The sequence below is a fragment of the Merops nubicus genome, unplaced genomic scaffold, assembly GCF_000691845.1.
Source record: "Merops nubicus isolate BGI_N331 unplaced genomic scaffold, ASM69184v1 scaffold15212, whole genome shotgun sequence".
Lineage (NCBI taxonomy): Eukaryota > Metazoa > Chordata > Aves > Coraciiformes > Meropidae > Merops > Merops nubicus.
In genome coordinates this window covers 51893-73723 of record NW_008591806.1, presented here as the reverse complement: position 1 = coordinate 73723, position 21831 = coordinate 51893, and the positions used below count along the sequence as shown (strand labels likewise).

General features: G+C 38.7%; 1 protein-coding gene across 6 annotated transcripts in view; it reads left to right on the top strand.

Moving 5' to 3' along the window:
* The window catches only part of ETV1 (ets variant 1), a 64773-nt gene that overhangs the window by 20883 nt on the left and 22059 nt on the right, over window positions 1-21831 (top strand). For 5 of the 6 annotated variants that reach the window (XM_008950400.1, XM_008950401.1, XM_008950399.1 and 2 more), the window contains 3 exons: window positions 12174-12303; window positions 13829-14017; window positions 17886-18133. In XM_008950400.1, the coding sequence (XP_008948648.1) occupies window positions 12174-12303; window positions 13829-14017; window positions 17886-18133 (567 nt within the window). The remainder of the gene's footprint in view (window positions 1-12173; window positions 12304-13828; window positions 14018-17885; window positions 18134-21831) is intronic. The other variant, XM_008950404.1, reaches the window with a different exon arrangement.

Sequence of the window (21831 nt, the reverse complement as noted above, 5' to 3'; positions counted from 1 at the left end):
AAAGAGTGAATCATTAGCAGCTTTATTTCTGGTTGTCTTTTTTTCCGTGGCTGTTTATGAACTTATTCAGCAAATGTCGTTGCCAGTAAGTTAATGTAGTGAAATATTTTTTAGCAGTGACATTTATTGCCAAGTCCTGCAGTTACTGAATAGGAAGGTTCTTGACTGCCCAGGTTTTTGTCTTTAAATTTATATATTGTGAGTCGTCATCAAGGACATTTGAAAAATTATGTGTGCAGAACCAGCTTCCAGTCTTGCTAATTTGATCCTCTTTGCTCAAATGTTGTTTCCTTTCTGCTTCTAATATATACCTAAAAAAGTTAAATAGTTTAATTTCTTTTTAATAGTCTGTCTTCATGCTGAAACCAATTGCAGTGTTTCCTTATTAACTCGTCCATAAATAAAATTTCACATGACCACAGCACTAACAGAAATGGAGACAAAAGAGACTTTGGAAAGCGTTAGCATTCAGTAAAGACCGAAAGCTTCAAGCACTTGGGATTAGAATTTGGGAGCTGAATTTATACAAGTGTATGTGTATATACACAGTGTATACCCACTGTGTATATGTACATGTATGTATATATATGCCTACATACAAATAGGAAACATACACACCGCATAATCACCATTTTCACTGATTTCATGCACATGTAAAATAATCATACAACTTAAGGAACAATTGGCTTCAGAAGAATTGTGCAGTGCATCTGTTGGTGATGTATGCTCAGCTGAGGTCTTGTATACAGTAAGAATGCCTTAGGTAGCGTAGAAACGTTAAACACCTGTGCTGAGACCCACAGCATGGTTGCAGGCGGTCAAAATTCCACCGGCTTCAGAAAGAGTACTTTGCTAAGAGTCTTTGAATATCGGGCTACTTACGGAAGTCCTGACTTTATGTTCCAGACCTAACCACTTCTGACAATGGCTTCTTTGTTTCCCTGTTGAATCAGTGATAAAACTTGTGAGCTTAATTTTATTGTTGACTTATTTCAATGGCCCACACCTTTTCCAGTGGAAACTGTAGTTTTTGCAGTGGTTTTTGGTAGTGAACTAAAGATTTAGATTTCAGCCTTACTTGCATGAACTATAAATGACGTCCGTTAGTGTTGCCTTACCGATGAGCATTTCTGAAAATTTATCATTGAAACGTGAAGGACCCATGAGTTTAGAGTGGTGACATTCTTCTAATGAAGTAAATTAAAATCCCATTAGCTATTCTGATTTAGTGTATACTTTTTAAATGAATGAAAACATTTTTATTGTTAAAGGCGAAATGAAATTAAAAATAATCTTCTCAAAATGCAGTTTTGTTCTTTGTAGTGCCTATCATTGAGAGTTGCTAAAATAAAAACAAATTGTAAATAATCCTTTAAGTTAGTGTTTTGATTTGTGCTGTAGAGTCCTTTATGTGTAGTCCATTTCATTATTTATTGGTTTCTTTTGCTTTTGGATATACTTGAGTAGCTAACTGAGAGACAGGCATGATTATCCTTAAGGATAATCTTTTATTATGATGCTTTTTTTATTATGAGGATATTCCTGTTTTTATGGGGAAGCAAACTGACACAGTGGTTGAGTCTCTGAAGCTAGACTCCTAAGACTGAGCTACTTAAAACCAGAAGCAACCTTCTGATACCAGTTGTTTTGGTTACAAACAACAAATGAGAGAACCACAGATGAAATCCAGTTTCTTTCACATTTTGTCCAGCTGCAAGTACAAGATCAGCAACCACCTCATCTATAGCTATTAGCTCTTTGGATAAATACACTAGGAGAGAACAATGAAAAATAGTAACTAGATTGATGTAACTTGAAACTTTTCTGCAAGAAGGGAAACAAGGCAGAATTGGTTCCTGTTTGTTTTCTAGTGAGGCATGGTTTCCAAAATACCAAGCGGATAACTTTAAAACGATAAATTTAAAAAATTATTAAATTATTTCTTTTAAAGGTTTTGTTTTGTTTTGTTTTTACTTCTGGTAAAAATACTTGTTATAATTTCTGAGGTTTTCTTTGTAGTTTTGTTTCTGTGGAACCTATTGAAATCTGGACCTGAAACTCTCAAACTGCAGATTTACCTGAGCTGGAAATTATGTGTATGTGTGTGTGTGTGTGTGTGTGTGTGTGTGTGTGAAACACTGGGATATTATCTCACTTGAATATTTTAGTAATAGAAATTATGAAGTACTTAGCAATTACCTCTTACAATTTAAATTAAATTTTGGAAATTTCTGCAAATGGAAATCCTGTCCTCAGAAAAGCACACAGACCTTGATTTAGTGTCCAGCACTTCTCTTTGCGTTTAACTTTATTGATAATTCCCAGGTAGGAACAGTATTTATGTTTTCTCCCAGGCTTGGTTTTATATTAAGCTCTTCCTCTTTAGCAAGAGCTCTGAAGGTGGATCGCCTCTCCTTGCACCCTGCCTGGGAACCTTCGGAGCCACATACGTTTTAAGTAGCTGTACGAACAAATGCCCCATATTTCCTCCCAGGCTTGCAGCACCGAAAGCTACTGCAGATGAAGCGCAGCCCCGTTTCTCTGTGCTGTCCTGGAGATTGCAGGTCCAGTATAGAGGGATTAAACATTCTTTAGATTTTTGTTTTTCCCCCCTACATTCATTTCATGCTGTCCACGAGTTTTAGATCAGTTGCTATAAAACCCAGCTGGTTTAATTTTTATTAGGTTACTGCTTCCTCTGCCTTAAGCCTGTGTTTATTTTGGGGGCAGGGGAGAGAGAGCTCTTCCTCCTTGCCTCACCTACTCTCCTCAGACATCAAAGCAAGCCAGTTTGCTCCTCCTCTCTTTCTCCCTCCCACCAGTGTTCTGCAAATTTCCTTGTATTCTTCTCAGAGTTAGCCAGTGTCCCTGGTATTTGTCAGCAGGTTACCTTTTGCCCTAGAGGTACTTGCTGGGAGGCAGAGCCCCTCTGGCAGCGCTGTGCCCTCCACTGCCTGCAGCTGCGAGTCTCCTGCAGCCGGACAGGTAACTGTCTGGAAAGGAAGGAGAGCACTGCACGAAGGGGACATGAATCAGAATAAAACAGTGCCTGTAACAGCGTTGTCTGAGATCGCCGCTTTTGGAGGCTGAGAAACTGTCTTGGTAACTGCAGCTCCCAGTGCATGCTGAAGAAGAGGAAATCTTTTGGCATGGTGAAGAGGGGTCAGCTAACCAAAATTTTATAAACCTGTCCCATTGCTTGGGGGCAGAAGAGTAGGGACAGTTTTTTAATACAGTGTGGCAATTCAGCCAGTTAGCAGCTGCCCAAATAGTGTATCAGTTTAGGCCAAAGGACCTATAGTGTCATAACAAGATGTTTACTAGCAACCTCTTGAAAAGTTTGCCTTGGAATTGCTTCATCTTTGGGTTTAAGGAGTAGCTTAACTTTTATTGTTATTTACTCATATGTACCCCTTGCCCCTCATACATGTGGCTTACCCATTTGGGTGGGTTTTAAAATTTTTGTTACACTGAACATACAGACTTGAATTTTCAACAGGAATGGCCCTTTTAAATGAGCAGCCAAGTGGCTACAGATACCTGAATTATCTCAGTGACGCATTCTGCACATCCAGCATCAGAATGCTGCAGGTGTACCCTCAGTAACTAATGAATATTTCAGAAATTGCAAGTGCACAGACAAGCAGATGAGGTATATCTTGCACTAAAAATGGGGGGGTTGTAGCATTGAACCAATTATTAAGCTATGTGCGTGCAACCTCTAATATTGTGCCCCCTTTTACACACTGGCTGAGAACCCTTCTACCTCTCAGGAGGGCTGCATCTGTCATGGCAGGATGGTCTTGGGTTAGTTGCCCAGGAATAGCTAAACTGGCAAAAATTTTTAGTGTTTTAGTATACAAGCTTTAGAAGAGCACATTTCTGTTGAAGAATGACATCTATTTTCATTTGTGAAGAAGCATCTAGAAGAATTTCTTTGCTGAACAGGGGCACAAGTGTCGTGTTCAGGGGTCAAGTAAGCTATGCTGTAGGGAGGTGGCATGTGGTGTGCATTATAATGATTATTTTGTTGGTCGCTTTTCCTCATGCATAAAATTCCCTTATACAAACCTCCTTTATGGATAGTGATACAACTTTGATGTGCTGTAGGTACAGTAAACCCATCTCTGTTTCAACATCAACCTTTTTTCTGGCCTCACCTGTTATTCTCAATAGCTTTATGTTAATGCAGGATCATAGTAAAGATAGGGAGAAGTTATGGTGGATATATAGAATTAGTATAGTCTAGAGATGACCAGGTGGTTCAATTAATTTTAAATTGATTTTTCATCAATACTTGATTTGTCTTTTAGTCATTTGTCTGTAATAATTTTTGCTTTAGTTAAAAAAAAAAAAAAAAGGGAAAAAAACCTCTCTTACTCCAAAGCAAGGGAATGGTATTTTAACAGAGTTTGTTAATAAGATACATTACTTCAGATTTTAATGTCCAGAATTTCCCAGTGTCAGTTGTAGGAAAATGTGCTGTTGTTTTTCATCTTGAAGGTCTGTAGAAGTAAACAGAAATAAATTTCAGGTTTTGGTGTAGTATATCTTCACCTGCTTGCTACTTTTTCCTAATTCAAATTCAGAATTATTTTTTTTTTTTCTCATACCATGTGACCTGAGAACAGTGCATGTAGACTTTGAGGACAAAACCCCACAATTTTGGGCTGTCTCTTATTCTTCACCACCCCTCCATCCCACCCGCTGAGGATTTTACAGACTATACTATTGTGTAGCATTCATGCAATGCAGTATTCAAGTAAATCGTTAATTGACATGCACAGTATTGTATGCTATAGGCTGGAAGAGAAAATAAACAATTTACTTCATTTTGCAGAGTGAATTCTAACTGTTATTAAAGTGCATTTGTAGTTGCATATTTTCCAGTAAAGGTGACAGATTACTTCAAAGCTGGTATTTTCTTTTTGTTACACAAGGTTCTCAAATAGATCCATCTTGCCCACATATTCTATTCTTGCCAGTTGGCTTTGAAAGCTGGTGCTTGGGCTCATCGTTCAGAACTAGCTTCCAAAAAATGAGGTCCCATGCTGTTTCTATCTATTGAGCTGGTAGGGGCTGGAAGGATCTGATCTGAAGCCAAGGCGAAACCTGAATTGATGGAATCATATCTAATGGGTTTGCCAAGTACTGCCCAGTCATGAAGTTCTACTTTCTGGGAAAGAGCACTGAGACAAGGGGTGGCAGAGCATTCGCCATGATACCAGCTATCCTAAGATTTCCTTCCCTGGACACAGAGCCAGGTCACCATGTAGGAAAGAGCTAGCTTTTTGCTGAACACATTTTTACACATTTTTATCTTGTTCCTCTCTTCTGTGTGCTGCTTCCCTGTTTTCTCCCCAGTTACCTATATGCATTTGAAGAGGAAGAAACTTACTGCCCTTTACTGTGGTCTTGAAACTGTTTTGACCATATGTAATGTATCATTACAGAGGCAAGCTTGCTCATTCAGTATGCTTACTTCCATTTGAGTCTGTGCACAGACATACAAGCTCCCAAATAAACATACAGGCTCTGTTTCAGGTGAATGGTCACCACTCTGGGGGACTAGATGGAGGCTAAATGTCTGTAGGGCCAAATTCTGCATCCTGAGTTTTTGAGATACAGCCACAAGATGAAGAATAATACCAAGATCATACACTTTTTTTTTTGAAAAACTGCTTGACAGGATTGGTTAGATTCCACCCCTGGCTCCATTATTGCAGCTGTCATTTGTGAGATGGTGAAATCTCAGGTCTCTTGTCTGTGCATAGTTTTTATATGAACTGCCAGGATAGTCTCTGAAGCCACAGTGATGATACAAATCTGTGTGTCAGATATCCCATTTCTCACTAGATTCTTCCAGTGTCTGTTAGAGAGCAGGACCTAAATGAAATCCAGTTGACTAGCTCAGCCAAGATCTGATAGAAGTGACTTTGATAGATCAAATGGTTGAAGAACTTGGCAGACTCTGTGTAGATGTAATCTGTTCAGCTACTTTTAAATTACTCCACAGAAACAAAAGGACGTTTTTGCCATTGTCTAGGCAAGAGATTGACGAAGGTGAAAACAGTTGCAGAACTTGCCTCAGTCATCCATGTTTGGAGTCACTTCAGTCTTCAGCTTTTGCAGTGGTCTGTACCTGTAGGCTTTAATTCCAAATCATTGGGAGCAGTTTATCTGGAAAGATCAGTTACCAGCCTTTACTGTCTTTCCATCCTCCTACCTCTGGTCATCTGTTACTTCTCCAACAATGTGTTTTCATTTCAGTTTTTGTTAGCGTACTGGGTTGCATACCACATTCAGCTGCAGCAGCAGTATTCCAGAGTATGAAGGAACGGTCAGCTGGGTCTAGTACCTGCTTCAGCTAATTCCTCTTTTGTACCCCAAAGACTACTGGTGACATTTCTTATCTTAATGTGCAGTGGAATGAAATGGAAAGAGCACACTGCTTTGGCATCCCATTGTCTTTAATCAGATGCCTAGTAAATGGTTGTTGAAATTCAGAGTGCAGCTATCTACAAAGGTCTGTAGCTCAAATCATAATCAAGTAGAAATAAATAATCAATAAATAGCCTCAGAATGCAGAAGGCTGTTGTTCCAGAAGCTAAACACACCTTTTTGAAACCTCTTCAGAAAATATGTATAAATCCTGGCATTCCCACCTAGGAGGTCATACAGAAGGTATTTGGTTTTGTAGCTCATTGAATCAGATATGTAAATACCTACACTGAATGTATGGTTAAAATGGTAACTGTTGCAGAAATGGAGTATTTCAGCCTCATATAAACCCACAATGTTGTGGTTTTGTTTTTTTTTTTTTTTTTTAAATGTCTACTGATAAGAACACCTAGGTCATTAGTATGACATCAGAATTAACTAGCACTTTACCCTCCTCGATGAACAACAAAATATTCATTTATTGAAAGTAGAGTTGGCTTTTTATTTTTGTGTGTGGGGAGGTGTTTTTTTTTATTATTTTTAAATTTTTATTTAAAATGCCTACCTGTTGTACTTATAGCGTAAGTAATTTGTTTGAATCATCAGGTGCTTGCTGTTAAGTTCTAATGAGTGAGGAATATTGCAAAAAACACAAATTGGGGTCCCTGTCCTTAAGTGTGTTTCAGTTTGCATTTTGATAGCAGTTTAAAAATGTTATCGCCTGTTTTGTCACAGACATAATTCACATCTTTCTTCAGGCACTGTAAACAAGAGAAATGGTTTAATGGCTCCATAAAAGGCACTCTCTACTGATAGCTGAGATTAGGCCCTTTAGTAATGGATTTTTGTGTGTTGGGGGAAGGGGAGGGCTTGGCAGAGGTAAATGTACTGGAAAAGAATCTTGGAGAGACTGGTGTATCTGAAGTGCCTGCTGCATTTCTCTGTGTGCATGTTGGGAGAGAGATTTAAAGTGTGACAGTATTTGCTTTATCAGTACAGGGGCCTTCTCTTCTTGCTTTTGAAATGTTACCAAGTACTAACTTGGGTCGCTTCAATCAGTCTAGCACCTGGAGTTGTAGTGGTATTAACTTCAAGATTTTTACATCTTTTCATCTTGCTTTTGAGAAATTCAAATGCATTCAAGAAATCTCTCTAAACTTACATTGCAAAACTGTTAATAGTTTTGCCTCTTATCAATCATAAAAATAAATTAATTTAGTAAATCGAGTTTAGAGAGTGATTTGGGAGCATAAATGTGAAAAGCTGTTCAGAAACAGGCAGCAGAAATATTTAGGGCATGAGTTACTGTGACTTGCTGATTCCTTCCATTTTTTCTGGTGGTACACAAGGTCCTCGAATTTAACACACGAGTGTAGTGGGCTTGGGAGACGTCAGAGTTCACCAGCACAAAGTTTCTGCTGTCTGTTGTTTGTATACCATATAGTAAACACTCTTGCCCTGCAAGTGTTGATAATAAGGCATCTTTCTCTTTGGTCACTGGAGTCAAGATTGCCTGCTGTTAGCCAACGGCATTGAATTACTAGTAATATTTCATGCCTTTAAAAAATATGTTTAAATCAGTTCTTCTTCTTCAGAAAAAAAAAAAATATTTTGTGTTCTGGCCAGGAATTTAAGGTTTGAAAATTATAAAATAACTTTGCTCAAAGGAGAAATGACTTGCAAATTTCATGTAAAATATTCTTCATTTCTTCTTCATTTTGAATAATTGTCTCTTGAATTGAAAAATATTTTAAATCATCGCTTTTATTTTTGATGCAGTGCAATTCTGCGACTTTCTGAAAAGAATTGATTCAGTTCTACCTGTACAGAGGCAGTACATTTCCTGTTCCTTAGGCTAAAAAATATACAAGTCAGTCTCCTCTGAGACAAGCTGATTCCTCCTTTAATTTCAGAGTTCTTAATAAAATTGTTTTCATTTGAATCTTAAACTGAGTGTTATTATGAAAAATACATTTGGGGATTAGGCTGTTGACTGCAGAGGAGAACAGCACTTCAAAATAAGGGCAGCAGGTTTCACCCTGTGTTTTTGTGAGTTTATTTTGTGGTGAAATCATCATTTTGTGTAAAACCCACGTTTGTACAACAGCACATTATGTATAACGTTCAAGCTCTCTTACTCTGCAGATCTGGACAGGTATATTTATGCACAGAGAATATACATACAGTAACATCATACCGTAGTCAATTTGCTACAGGTGGTAGCAGTCCTGCCTGCCATATATCTGTATGGTGGCTTTGGAGGAGCTCCAGACAGGGTCTGCAGGTTGAGTCTGTTCTGATACCGATAAGCCTGACTTTCCCCACTAGTTGAGATGAGGTGTTGAAGCCATCCATCTAAATACACGTTGTAAGATTGTCTTTCAAGTTCAAAGGTAGTTATCTGTAAGTAATCATTCAGGTTGAAATCTTGGCCCTTGGTCACTTCTTAATAAGATCGTTATTAAGGCAGGGTGCCCGTTACTTTAATAGGGTTGAGACTCCGTTCTGGGGTTAAGTAAAATGAGTTTTCTATCAGGAAGAAAGAAGTGGTGAGGAGCTGGTTGTTTGAAATGTCATTTTGTTAATTTGTATGTGTTGGTAGCGTGGTGTGCTGCACTAAAATTAGATTGTATAAATAAGCAACCTTTCTCTCCTCAACAGAAAATGGATTGAAAACATAATATAAAATTCAGCTTAGCAAACCGGTGTATGTTTAAAATCTGTTTTAATAGGTGCAATATAAAATGAGTGTCAAGCTAAAATCAAGAGTGACAGATGGAAAGTTTCAGTGGTGATACAAGAACTGTCTTGAATGTTTGAAATTTTACTGTTGGGATAAGTCTGTCATCTTCAGCCACACTTAAGATGTGGCTTGAAAGGTCAAGTAGCCTTCAAGAAAGTCCCCCAAAAATGCAGTAAGTATTTTTCTCAGGCTGTCTTTTTTCCTTTCTGCCTCTAAAAGCATACACTTAAGGAGTTAGAGGTAAAGCTTAGCATGGTGACTGTCAGTGGACTGCCCGAGGAATGTTTAAAATTTTACAGCTACATTATCTTTCTGGCCATAGTTAAGATAAAGATCTAATATAAAATCACTTTGTACTGTAACGCTTTCCCTAAATGAAATGAAGGTGTTAACTTACTTGATTTGATACATTTTACCCTAGCTTATAAAGCTGGGGGGAAGGTGAGGTAAACTTTAATTAAAACTATGGCAGAGGTGCCTTCTAGCACTGTGCCCTGTACCTTGCCTAGGACTGTACAGTAAGCAAAATAAAATGTACCTCACAGCCGAGGCAGCAGGCTAGAGCCGTGTTCAGTGAAAGTAATTTAATTAGTGTTGATCATGACTCCAGATGATGGTGATTTGATAAGGAATAATTTAGTACTTAACAGCCTTTTACATGCACCAACTCCATGTGGGAAGGTAAAGCAAATTGCACAAAATGAATGTGCTGCTTTCACTTGTGCCTGTGCCAGTGAGCTGGAAAACTGCCTGTTAGCAGACGTTCAGGCTCTCGGCGCTGTGATGAAATACCCAGCCAGTTCTCCGCACAGGGCTGTGCTGGGGGAGTCTCTGTACTCCCGTTATTTAAAAATAAATAAGGGAAGTAATTTTTCATAACAGATTAACTCCAAGGAAGTAGCAAAGTTAAAATAAAAAAAAATAGAGCAGCATGTGGTCTTTGTGCAAATATGTGATACTGGCTTTAAAAAAAGAGTCTTGTTGTGGTTGTGTTTTAATGCTCTGATTCAAGGCAAAGAGATTGCCTACCTTTGCGTGGAGCCACCCTGCTGGACTTGTGGGGCCCATCATACACATGAAATGTGCAGTGTGCGTTATCTGACAAGGACACGCAAGGAGAGTCAGCAGTTGAAGTTCACTGGCAAAAAAACGCAAGCAGACTACTGGGTGTCAGCCTGCTTTGTGGTGATGGTGGAAAGCTGACTGGGCTGCCTTTTGCCCTATTATTAAATTTGAAAATCTTTATTCAAGAAGTTGCTATGATCTTTTATTTTAGCGTAAGTTTGGAGAGTTTTATGCGGAACAAGCTTTTTCCTTGTTGTGACATTCACCACTTTTCATCTCTGCTTCTAAAGATATTTTGCTGTGCTTATGTGTGTACGTGCTTTGCTGTCTGCTTTTCCTTTGTAATCTTTCCAGATAATTGACTATTATCCACCAAATATAGTAGCTGGATAGCAGTTCTTGTGAGTTTTGTGAAAGTAGGTGGCAAAATAACAGTGGTATCTTGCAGATGCCTCAGCTGAAAGGCATAGTAGAAATTGTCATGAATGAGAGCACAAAAGGACCCGTTTGTGAAAGAGTTCTCTGAGTGTTGCCCAACCGTGGTGAGAATCTGGAGTCCAAATCTTATTCACAGATACCTGTAAATCAGAATTTATTGGTTCTGATGCTTGCTTCCTAGTCAGCATTTCATTTACCTCCCCACCTAACATGAGTGGACACAGGTGCATTAGTATCAGACAATACATTGTGTGTAAGAAATGGTCTTTTCTAAGTTCGGGTGTGAGGGAAGGGACAAGAGGCTACTTACTTGGTGGTATATAATAATGGCCTGGCATTGTGCTGCAGGGACTGCTGCATATGCATGGATTTCCATGGAGGTGCAAGTGTCTCTATCACACTGCACTGTCATCGTGGTGTTCAAACTACGGTGTTTCGGTGACAGTGTCAAAAATTTGTGATAAAATTGATCTCCAGAGTCTAGGCTTCTCAGAGTTTGAAAATGTCTTTAAAACTTCATGTTATTTAGAACTTGAAGGATGTGTTTTCAGGCTGTTAAATACCTGTCCTTTGATCCTTTGCCCTCCTAGCCACTTACTTTCAAAGTTAAACTTTGAATTTTCTTCTGCTTTAATTTTGGTTAAAGCTGGCTATGAAATACGGAAAGTTGGCTGCCTTAAACAAATATGCTGATTAACCTTGTCTTTACCTTTGGCCTTTTTCTTAATCCAGACCAGCTTGTACATTAATTGCAGCTTGTGCAATTAATGTTGCATTTCTGTCACTCGCCTTCCATTCTTTTTACCTTTTGAAAAAGTGTGTTTATTTTTTTTTTCCCTTGATCTGTGTCTGTATCACATTTATTATTGACTTTGGTGAGGCCAGGATTTTGTCCTGTGTATTTTTGAGAAAAATTGAAGCCATTTCTTGTATATTTTTTTCAGATCTTCCTTATAACTAAAGGTGCATGTAGTCATTCAGTTTCATAAATTTCACTGCAAATTTTCACGCATTCTGTGGGACAGAAATTTACTGATTATATACCTGAGGCTGATACCTGAGAAATTTGTTTGGAGTAATTTGTGTGGCACTCTTTGAAGTGAACTACTATTGCATTTATAGCTAAAAGCTACCTCACTGATATTACTTAGAAACATTTGGTGCCTGGGAAGTATTTTGCCTCAGACAACATTTACAGTAGTTAAGCCAAATATAAGTGGTCTGTTATTTTCCCACTAATGAGATGGGATCCTGGCCATCGTCCTATTAAACAATAGAAGTGCTAATAGCCAGTGCAAAGGTTCTCTGGTGTCTATTTTTCATCTGACGTCCAAAGAAATATTTGAAATGTTTATTTCTTATATTGTATTTAGTATTACAATTGTTTAATTAATCATGCGTTTAATTAGCAGTGTCAGGCTTACTTGAGAAAGCTCATTGTTCATATTGTACTTGGGTTTTAATTATGTCTTGTTTCTCTTTACAGTGGCTTTCCATGGTCTCCCTGTGAAAATCAAGAAAGAACCCCATAGCCCATGTTCAGAACTTGGCTCCACTTGCAGCCAAGAGCAACCATTCAAGTTCAGTTATGGGGAAAAGTGCCTGTACAATGTCAGGTAAAGCAATCAGGAGCATGTTTGGAGTGAGAACTGCTGATTTAAATGAGGACTGACTAAAGAGTAATAAAACCATAATAGAGATCTTATAAAAGTTACCTCTGCAGCAGATAACAGGCTGATGAGATAATGGATTTAACTGATGAACACTGATGGAGTTGTTTACAGTTGTATCAAACACATTAACCATTTTAAAGCAGTGTTTTTCATCAAAATGCATATTCTCCATTCCTTCTCCATGGGAGATAGATAGCGAGAGTTTAAAAACACAGGGTGCAAGCGTGAAATAGAAGGAAGGAGTGTCTTGTTTTCTGTGAGTTGTGTTGAAAGTGCTTTCAGAATGCATTACACACACTAGGGAGGAGAGAGAGTTCTGTGTAACAGGCAAGAGGTTGGCAGGTCTGAGCAACATGTTAGGTATTTGACACGTTTTGCAGGTGTTCCACGTGTGTATTCATGGGTGCTTACAATTTAAAATAGTGTTTCATAAGGCTTTGCATCGTTGTTACCTAATCAAAAGCAACTTGTCTTATTTTGTAGGGATAGATAATAAAAACTTTATTTATTTGTGGGGGTGGAGGGGCTGGATATTACTGCATTCTTTATTGACTTTCTTTAGGTTTGCACCTATGTGTCACTCCTTCCTTCAGCATTAGCAATGAAGGATTTCTTACTGATGTTTCAGTCTATTTTAGAATCTTTTAGCTAGCTTGTGAGTTTTTATTCTCATTAATGTACTACCCAAACTGTCAGCACTTGCAGCGTTTAGATTTAAAAAAAAAAAAAAAAGACTGTCACCTTTGCCAGTCATAGAGGAGAGATTTTGATTTAAAAAATCAAATGCATATATTGGTGCATTTGGGTACTACGGGACCTAACATAGGAAAGTATGCGAGTTTGTGCTTGCCTATGTATCTGCCTAATGTCTGCATTTTTCTGTTAGAAAGGGAAATGATCAAAGCATGCTCAATTCTTTTCCTAATTTGGGATACCTTTGAAAACAGCATCTATGTATTTGTAGGACTAGTACTTTATTTTTGATGGGGAGGAACCTGTCAGGAGAGGCTGCTGATACCCTAGTGTGTGGTAGCTAAGTCAACATCTATTGTTTTTCTGGGTCAGATCCCTTCCCTCTAGCTGTATAGTTTTACTGTTTCACTTCGTGGTTTCTGCAAGCTCTAAAAAAGAGTCTTGACAGGCACTACTGGCTCTTAGTACTCTAGTCCAGGTGCTTCTACTTTTATATATTTTGTATGCCTTCGGTTAGAATGTCACTGTAAGACAGGATCCTTTAAAATACATTTGTGTGACCCGGTGAAGAAAATTCTGTTGGCTGACTTACCTCTAACATGATTTTTTCTGTGCTCTTCGCAATGTGAAGTAGAGAATTCCTCTACCTCAAACTGGTTAATAGGGTAACTGTAGTAAAAAGCACATAAATGTGACACGAGTTTTTTTTCCTGGATGTAGATGCTGTTTTGTTTTTTTTTTTTTCTGACCTTTTTTCCCCTTGCCTTACTGATAGTGCCTATGATCAGAAGCCACAAGTGGGAATGAGGCCCTCCAACCCACCGACACCATCCAGCACTCCTGTGTCACCACTGCACCATGCCTCCCCAAACTCAGCTAAGACTCCTAAACCTGACCGGGTTTTCCCTGCCCATCTCCCTCCATCCCAGTCTATTCAAGACAACAGTTTCCCTATGGACCACAGGTAAAATGCAGAAAATGTGAAGGACCCAGCTGAAGGTATTTCAGTTGTGGCTGCATGTGTCTTACGTAGGGTATCACTGGCTTCCTCCCCGCAACTATTTCCTTTTGGGTCGGGGGACCAAGGTGAAAACCAGCAAGGTTCAGTGTCCTAAATTTGTGTTTTATGGAATTCTGGCATCTGGCTTGGTGTACTTTAGTAGGAGTTCGTATTGGCAGTGACAGAGTTTTAATGACTTGCCACTTCTGTCTTGTGAAGGTGATTACAGAGTGCTAGATAATCTCATTCAATCTCCCTTTCCCACAAAAAGTTGGACCACATGTCCCTTCCAACCTGGACTGTTCTGTGGTTCTTTTGAGGCTGGTAAGCCTTACGAGGTAGTGAAGTCACTAGCAGGCATGATCCTGGTTATAAATACCTGATCTCTGGCTGAGCAATTCACCTGTCTAAGAGATAAGTGGCTGTGTTATGGTGTTAGTGCTTCAGAATATTCTTTGGAAGGGTGGATAATTTTCCCAAGCCCTTTTGAAATGTAGCATTTCAAATGAACTAAGATGCCAACATAAACTGTGCTTAAATAACATTAGTCTGAGTAAAAGCCACAAAAGCTAGAGACTAGAAATAAAGCTTAAACTGTCCTTAAGTCACCCTGTTTTGTTTTGATACGTTAAAAGTCCGTAGACAACTATCTTTCTTAGCTCAGTTTTGTGACAAATATACTCAGTGGATTTCCCTCATTTTTGAGACCAAGCACATGACATGGAATTCTGTTTATCCTAACCTTTATTGTTTAAACCCATTTTTATCTGCTGTGTTGTGTGTTTGTTCTGAGCATTTGAAATTTCGGTTCTATGTAAAGAGATATGCATGTTCAGAAACTCAGCTTAGCTCTTAAAAAAATTAAGAAGCCCATGAAAAGAAAACAACAGTTGTTGGGAACACAGTTTGCATGTTTCTGCTCTAATAAGGGCTGTTATCTCCAGGGGTTTGTGCAGATCGCTTCTGAAGGGCGTTGCTAAGGTTTATATTGTTGGTTTGTGCTCTGCTGAAATAGTTTTAAATATCACCCAAGGTTCTCTACAAGCCCTTCTGGCAGTGAGGAAGCAGTGAATGAGTCCCTTCGGCTGCCATAGTCACCATCTTTTCCCCCTCCATGGACTCTGCTCTAACCATGCAGGCCCCCAGTGAAGTCAGACAGCAGTTTTGATTACAGGATGGTGGATAAATGTCTTTCTGTATATACACCAAAGTAGAGTTGTCAGGAGAGTGAAATCTCCAAGAGGCTCAGTGTCTTCTGTGCATAGGGCAGTAATAAGATTTTTTTCAGGTGAAAAAATCTTTTTGTTTAGAGCAACTTGTACAGAGAGTACTGAAGCTGTATGTCAGCCTTAATTTAAGTATTTACACCTTAGTATATATTTCTATACTCATAACACTTGCTCTGCACAAACTTTGTTCAGAGCACTCTTGACATGATCCCCCCACCTCATCTTTGACATTCATGTTCCTTAGGGCATTTTGCACTGATGCTTCCCTTCCATAATAGAAAATCATGTGTTCTAGTGAAGCCTGAAATAGCTGAGTCGGGCCAAAAAAATCTCATTTTTCTCCTTTTTTAAAGGAAGATACCGTTGTAATGGGGAGATATTTTTTTTTCCCCATTTTCTTATTTATTTTGGATCTTCTCACTCCCAGTTGATTGAAACAAAAGTATACTTCATATTTTTGTGAAATTCAGGTCTTTCTGATTGAGAAGGTGATGTGCTGCTACAACTGGCCTATTCAGAAAATGCCCTTTAAACAAATGACCTACCTACACGAGTTCAGATAATAATCTGTAACTCAAGGCATATTTCTGTGGAAGATGCATTGGTGGTGTAAGATAGCATTAGCCTCTAGAACATGCAGCCCATGCAGCTTCACACAGGGCATGAATACGTGAACGATAAGTGATCCTAACAAGTACCAACAGGAATCCAATCCACTTGTATGAACAAATGGCTTGATTCCATACAAAGCTTCCAGTACAACAAGTATTATTAACTTCCTTTGAGGCTTTGTGAGTGAGCCTGTTTCTTATTTTAACTTCAAGTTGCAATTTTCTGATTCACTCCTTGACAGTTCTTAATGATAATTTCTGCTTCTTTTTTTGGCTAATGAAAAAAGGAAAAGAGGGAAATGAATGCACTGCCAGTCAGCCTAACTGTTTCATAATACATTTGAGTTTCTAAGTTTATTTTCTGCAGGTGTAGGTGGAATTGCAAAACTCAATGTTACAGTGCAGTACTCTTTCTACTGCAAAATATAATATTTACAGCAGCATTAAAAAAATAATTTTGCCTCCACTACGACATGGTAATAGTTTCTGTCTCTGTAGCTCTGACACCATTTATAAGAAAGCTATGACAGTAAATATTTTCAGGTCGAGTTCACAGCAGTATTATGACAGATGTTAGTGGAGTCTAAATTATTTCAGAAACACCTACTACATATGAGTTGATAGCCAAGGATTGCATTGTCTGTGCAATCAAACCACTGCATTCTTCTTCACTCGCACAGTTTCCTCCAAAAGACTGTCTGCTTTTGCTTATGTGAACCAAAGTTGGTTCAAATCCAGAGTACAGTAAGATGAAGAATGATTAGTTCTTGATTTTAAAATTTATTTATTTTTTAGTATGACAGTGAGAAACTTGCAGAAAAAGGCACATTTTTCTTCTGGTTTTTTTTGTTGTGTTTTTTTTTTTTGTTTTTTTTTTTTTTTTAAACTATGTCTTGTTCATGATGAATGGTAACAGGACTATTAAGTGTTTGTTGCAAGGGCGTTGTATGTTCTGTGGATTAGTTCAGACAAAATATTACTGCAGTGGTGGTTACCACTATTGTGGTAATCTGCAGGAACTAACAGGAAGGCTTTGTGCAGTTCATCAGGGCACAGTGGAGAAATACCATCCTTGTATTCTTCTCTGCTTCTGAACCTGTGGCTGTCCAAGTGATTACATTCAGGCCTTTTAGTTCAGATAAAAATGTTTTATGGAAGAAACAACAAGCATAGGTTCTTGAGTAAAGTTTCGTGTAAATGAAGTTAATTTAGAATGGAATTCTCAGATTTTAGACCTACTGAAGAGCATTTGGAAGTAGTGAATGGCAGCATGGCTTGTATGGATGACTTTCATTTAGAAATGACCAAGGGAACAGTTAAGGCAGGAGGGGACATTGTTCCTCTTAGCAAAAATTTGAACGCTGCCTGTTTTCTGTGATGCTTAGGTTCCCTTCCCATTAAAAGGGAGTGAGCTAGAATGCAGCGCCAGCCTTACAGGTAGGTCTCCCACAGCACTGTTTTGGAGAGGACAGATCTGTGGACTTTTACCCTGGAATGATTCCAGATGTTATGACAGACAATGCTCTTTATTCAGAATGTTTGTGTTTATTGTGGTCAGACTGATTTCCGTATAACAGTAGGAATGGTCAGAGTAAATTAAGAGTACGAGCAATATGTCACTAATAAGAAAGCACAGTGAACTCTACCTAAGCCTCCTCCCTGTCACTGTGGTAGGATGTCACTCTTTATACTGGTTTGAAGCTGGTGCATTTCCTGTTTGTCTCTTCTGTTCAGAGAAGGTATTGAGAGCAGAGAGGATGTTGGGGGGTTGGGTCTTGGAGCTGATATTAATTTAATAGATGAAGTTTTCTGTTTTTTTCCTTGTTGCAGTTCTACAGTACAAGTGATCCTGATGGGAGCACTTGGCATGATCATAAGCAAAATGTTTGCTGCTGAGAAAGTGATACAGCCACTAATCATGATGTGTGACGATCTTTGGGAAGTGGAAGGTAGCTCAAGTCTTTTACATGACCTCTCTAACTTGTATCCTAGATTTCGCCGCCAGCTCTCCGAACCTTGCAATTCTTTCCCACCTTTGCCTGCAATGCCAAGGGAAGGACGTCCAATATATCAGCGCCAGATGTCTGAGCCAAACATCCCTTTCCCGCCTCAAGGTTTTAAGCAGGAGTATCATGATCCAGTTTATGAACACAACGCTATGGTTGGCAGTGCAGCCAGTCAGAATTTTCCCCCTCCTCTGATGATTAAACAGGAACCTAGAGATTTTGCATATGATTCAGGTAGGTGAGATGCTTTTTCAGTTCTGCGTAGTAAAGTAATACCAAGCCAGTGTTACTGATGTTTTGATGGTATGAATTGAAACTTGCTCTTTTGGCTTCCGAGTCTCCCTAAGTAATGTATATCTGAGATAGCTTACAAAGTAGTAACCTTACATAGTATGGTGTGACTTGTGCCACTGTTGCTTGCTCTGTAGAGGATTCATTTTCCAGAACTCTCTGTCCAGAAAAAGCACAGGTTAAAGAAGCTGGAGAAGAAAAAAAATCATGGGTGCAAAATTGACCTTTGCTTAAGAAGGGGCTTGTTTTGTACTATCTCATCTGTGACCTCTGAATTTGTGTGCTCCGTTTTATGAGCTCTTTCATTTGTCTGCCAGCAATAGAGGACTCTTTCTCCTCTTGCTTGCACTACTTTAAATCAGGAGTAACTCCGCTGAAGTGGGGTTTATACAGCTATAAAACCAATGAGGGAGAAGAATCAGCCAAATTGGTATCAGCTTCTCAGTTTGTGCATACTGCTGTGTTTGTTGGAAGTACATAATCTGTGATGCCAGGTTGCTGATGTAGAGAATACGCTGTTGCTATTAATAATGTTTATTATGATTGTGCTTATAGGGCAACTGGAAAGGAGCCTTATATGCTCTACAGACAATACAAAACAGAGGAGGTGGTGGCAGAGCTTGCTCTTAGTAGCTTCTGGTCAAAATAGGAGAGATAGGAGGTAAAAAGGATAAAAACATAAATCAAGGGAATAACATTGTAAATGTTTGCCACAGTTTAAACGTAGTATTTATATATTATAGTTGGGAAAAGAGAGAGGGAAGTAGGGAAGCAAAGAAGGAGTTTACTAATGAGTACCAAGTAATAAGGAAGCTGCAAGGATGCTATGGAGAGAAGGGAAGATAAAACCAGCATGGAGTGGGCTAGGTGGGGTAAACAATTGATCAGTATGGAGACAACAAAATGCAATCAAAATATGTTTTACAGTTTCAGTGTAAGTGAATTCTGCAGCTCCTCTTCAGTCTCTGCCTCTGTCCTGCTTCGTGCATGCTGCACTGTTGAAAGGGAGGGACTTCAGTGAGTCCTTACTGTGCTTCCGGAGGAGGGTACATTGTTTTGTACAAGTGCATGCTGAGTTGGACAGAGGGAGTGGGTGGCCCCATCTGAGTTCAGTTTTACTCTCTATTCTTCTGGGTGCTGCAGTACCTGCAGGGCTTCCCTGCTGTTTCAGTCTTCAGCTAGATGCTTTTGCAATTTATTTCCCAAAGGCTACATGGCAGCTGAGTTGAGCATCTCCTTTGAAAATTTAGCCATGACAAACTATCTTGCAATGTGATACGGTGGAGAACTTTTTTTAATTGTCTTTTTTTGTAGCTAACTTAATATTGTCTGTTTAGTGGGGTGTTTTGTGGTATCATTAATGTAAAATGATTGTTTCAGAATTAATCTCTATGTTAGAACAGGGGAATTTGGAAAGTAGAGCTGCTTTCCTTTCCAATTCTTGACAAGCAAAGAAGCAGTCCTTAGCTAAATTTGAGTTAGGCCAATACAGGGAGGGAACCAGGGGTGAAATATTTCTCCAAGTTGAAATATAAGACAAGGTGAAAATCAGTTCAGATTACAAGGATCAGATCTAGACATCAACCCATTCATTGGAGGTTCTGAGATATGTGGCTTTGGTAGTTGGGTATTACAGAACACCATGGGAGAGACTGCCTGCATGGTCAATGTGGCACTGGATAGTAAAGGGGGGACTGGGCTGCAGCTTCAGGCACTGCCAGCCCCTTGCAACCTTCACAAGAACTGTTATTCATCATACTAAATTAAAGGCTGAAAAAAGGTGCATTTGTAAACGTGCTTTGTATTTGCCTAGGAACTGGGATCTCCTTATTGCATACTATTCCTTTAAATCTGAGTTAGCTACTGGCATTCATCTTTCTTTGGAATATTTTTTATTGACAAAAGCAGGAAATTTTATTCTGAAAGGAAGATGTGCAAACTTGTATTCAGTCTTGTTATGCATTGGGTGGGTTTTTTTGAGCCAGCAACAACATTCCACTTTATAGTAATGACTTTCAAGCAAAATTGTTGTTTCTTTTGTAGATGAATAATTAGTTTTTAAAAATGTAAAAGCTGTGTAACCAGTGGTCATGAAAAATTAATCTGCTGGTATCAGGAAGTATTTTTATTGGCCTCAGAATCACTGCATTTAAGTTGACACATCTGTACACTCCATAAATTGCAGTCAACAACTGTGGTCTGTTGATATTTTGTCTTGTTACCATCTGTTCTCTAGAAACCATCATTTTCCACCCTTGCTAAGAGTACATTAAATAACCCCTTAGGAAACATAATGTATTTGTCACTGAATCATTGATTTCATTTTTCACCTATGGATGTTCAGGGAAGGAGGAATGTCAGAGTGAAGTCTTTTTTGCATTGTGTTTTATTGCAGCTCAGATAAGAATATAGAAACATACTTAAAAAGTTCATTGTAATACACTGAGATGTTCCTTTTGGGATGTTTTTGAAAGAGCCTCATAAAAGTTCATTGCTTTTGTGCTCTATACTTTCATACTTTGTGGGAAGCTGGTGAATGAAAAGCATTATTATAGAATGATTATAACTCTATTAAAACATGACATTAATTATGACATGGGAAATGGCAGATCAATTAGTTGTAATTGTAATTGCAGGTATGCTATTTCTACTGCGGAATGTTTGAGATAATGGAAAAAGAAAAATGTCAACAGAGTAGCAGCTCTTCCTTACCCATCCACACTTCCAGGAGTCACAGTGCATCATACATGTTCAATCAATCAAACCTTATCTTCTGCCACAGATTCATTTTTCATGGCTGCCAGTCAGATGTATTTAGTACTTGTTGCTGTATCTAGCAGCTCTAAGCACAGAGATGCAGCCAAAGACAAAGAGTCTTGAGATTTTGCATCATTAATTAATATACTCCAGAAGACTTCCCAGGACCTGTGTTTACAAGGGCTAATAGTGGGCATTCATGTACTGTTAGCACTTCTAGAATTCAGTTCATGTATTCAGGTATACAAAAAGGCCAAACCTGAGATACATCATCTGCTCTAGGCTTTATTTTTAAGCAGGATCTTTGCAGACTTGATCCTCCCTATGCAATGTAGTGTATTTTCAAATATACTAAGTTATTACCCTAGCTGTGCATGTACCAATTACTTCTAAAACTCCAGTTTTAAAATGACATTTTGAGTTGTTAGGTTTAAATATCATATTTTATTTTACCCAACTGAAATAGTTATTTTGGTTGTAAAGCTCTTCTGTGAACATGTCTTTGGGAACTGTGAAATTTGTTGCACAGTGGTGTTAAGAGGGAAGTACAGGAGGGATTGTTGCTTGCATATACCTATTATTGATTGCCAGGAATTTATCTGTTGAAATCTAGATAGATTCTGTCCTGAGCAGGCTACAGGCATTAGCGGGGCTGTTCTCACTGTTACAGTTCAGGATGACCTCATGATTAATACACTTGAATGGACCTTAAAAAATTTTGCATCTCTCCCTGTCATTTCCAGAGTTTTCTTCCAAGATGCTAGTCACATCACTTAAGGAATGAACTATCCATGCAGAATTACTAGCCTCCACATCTTGCTCCCTGAGTTGCTCATCCCTTTAATTCCTAAGGCCTCAGAAACAATAAATACCTTGTGTTGGCA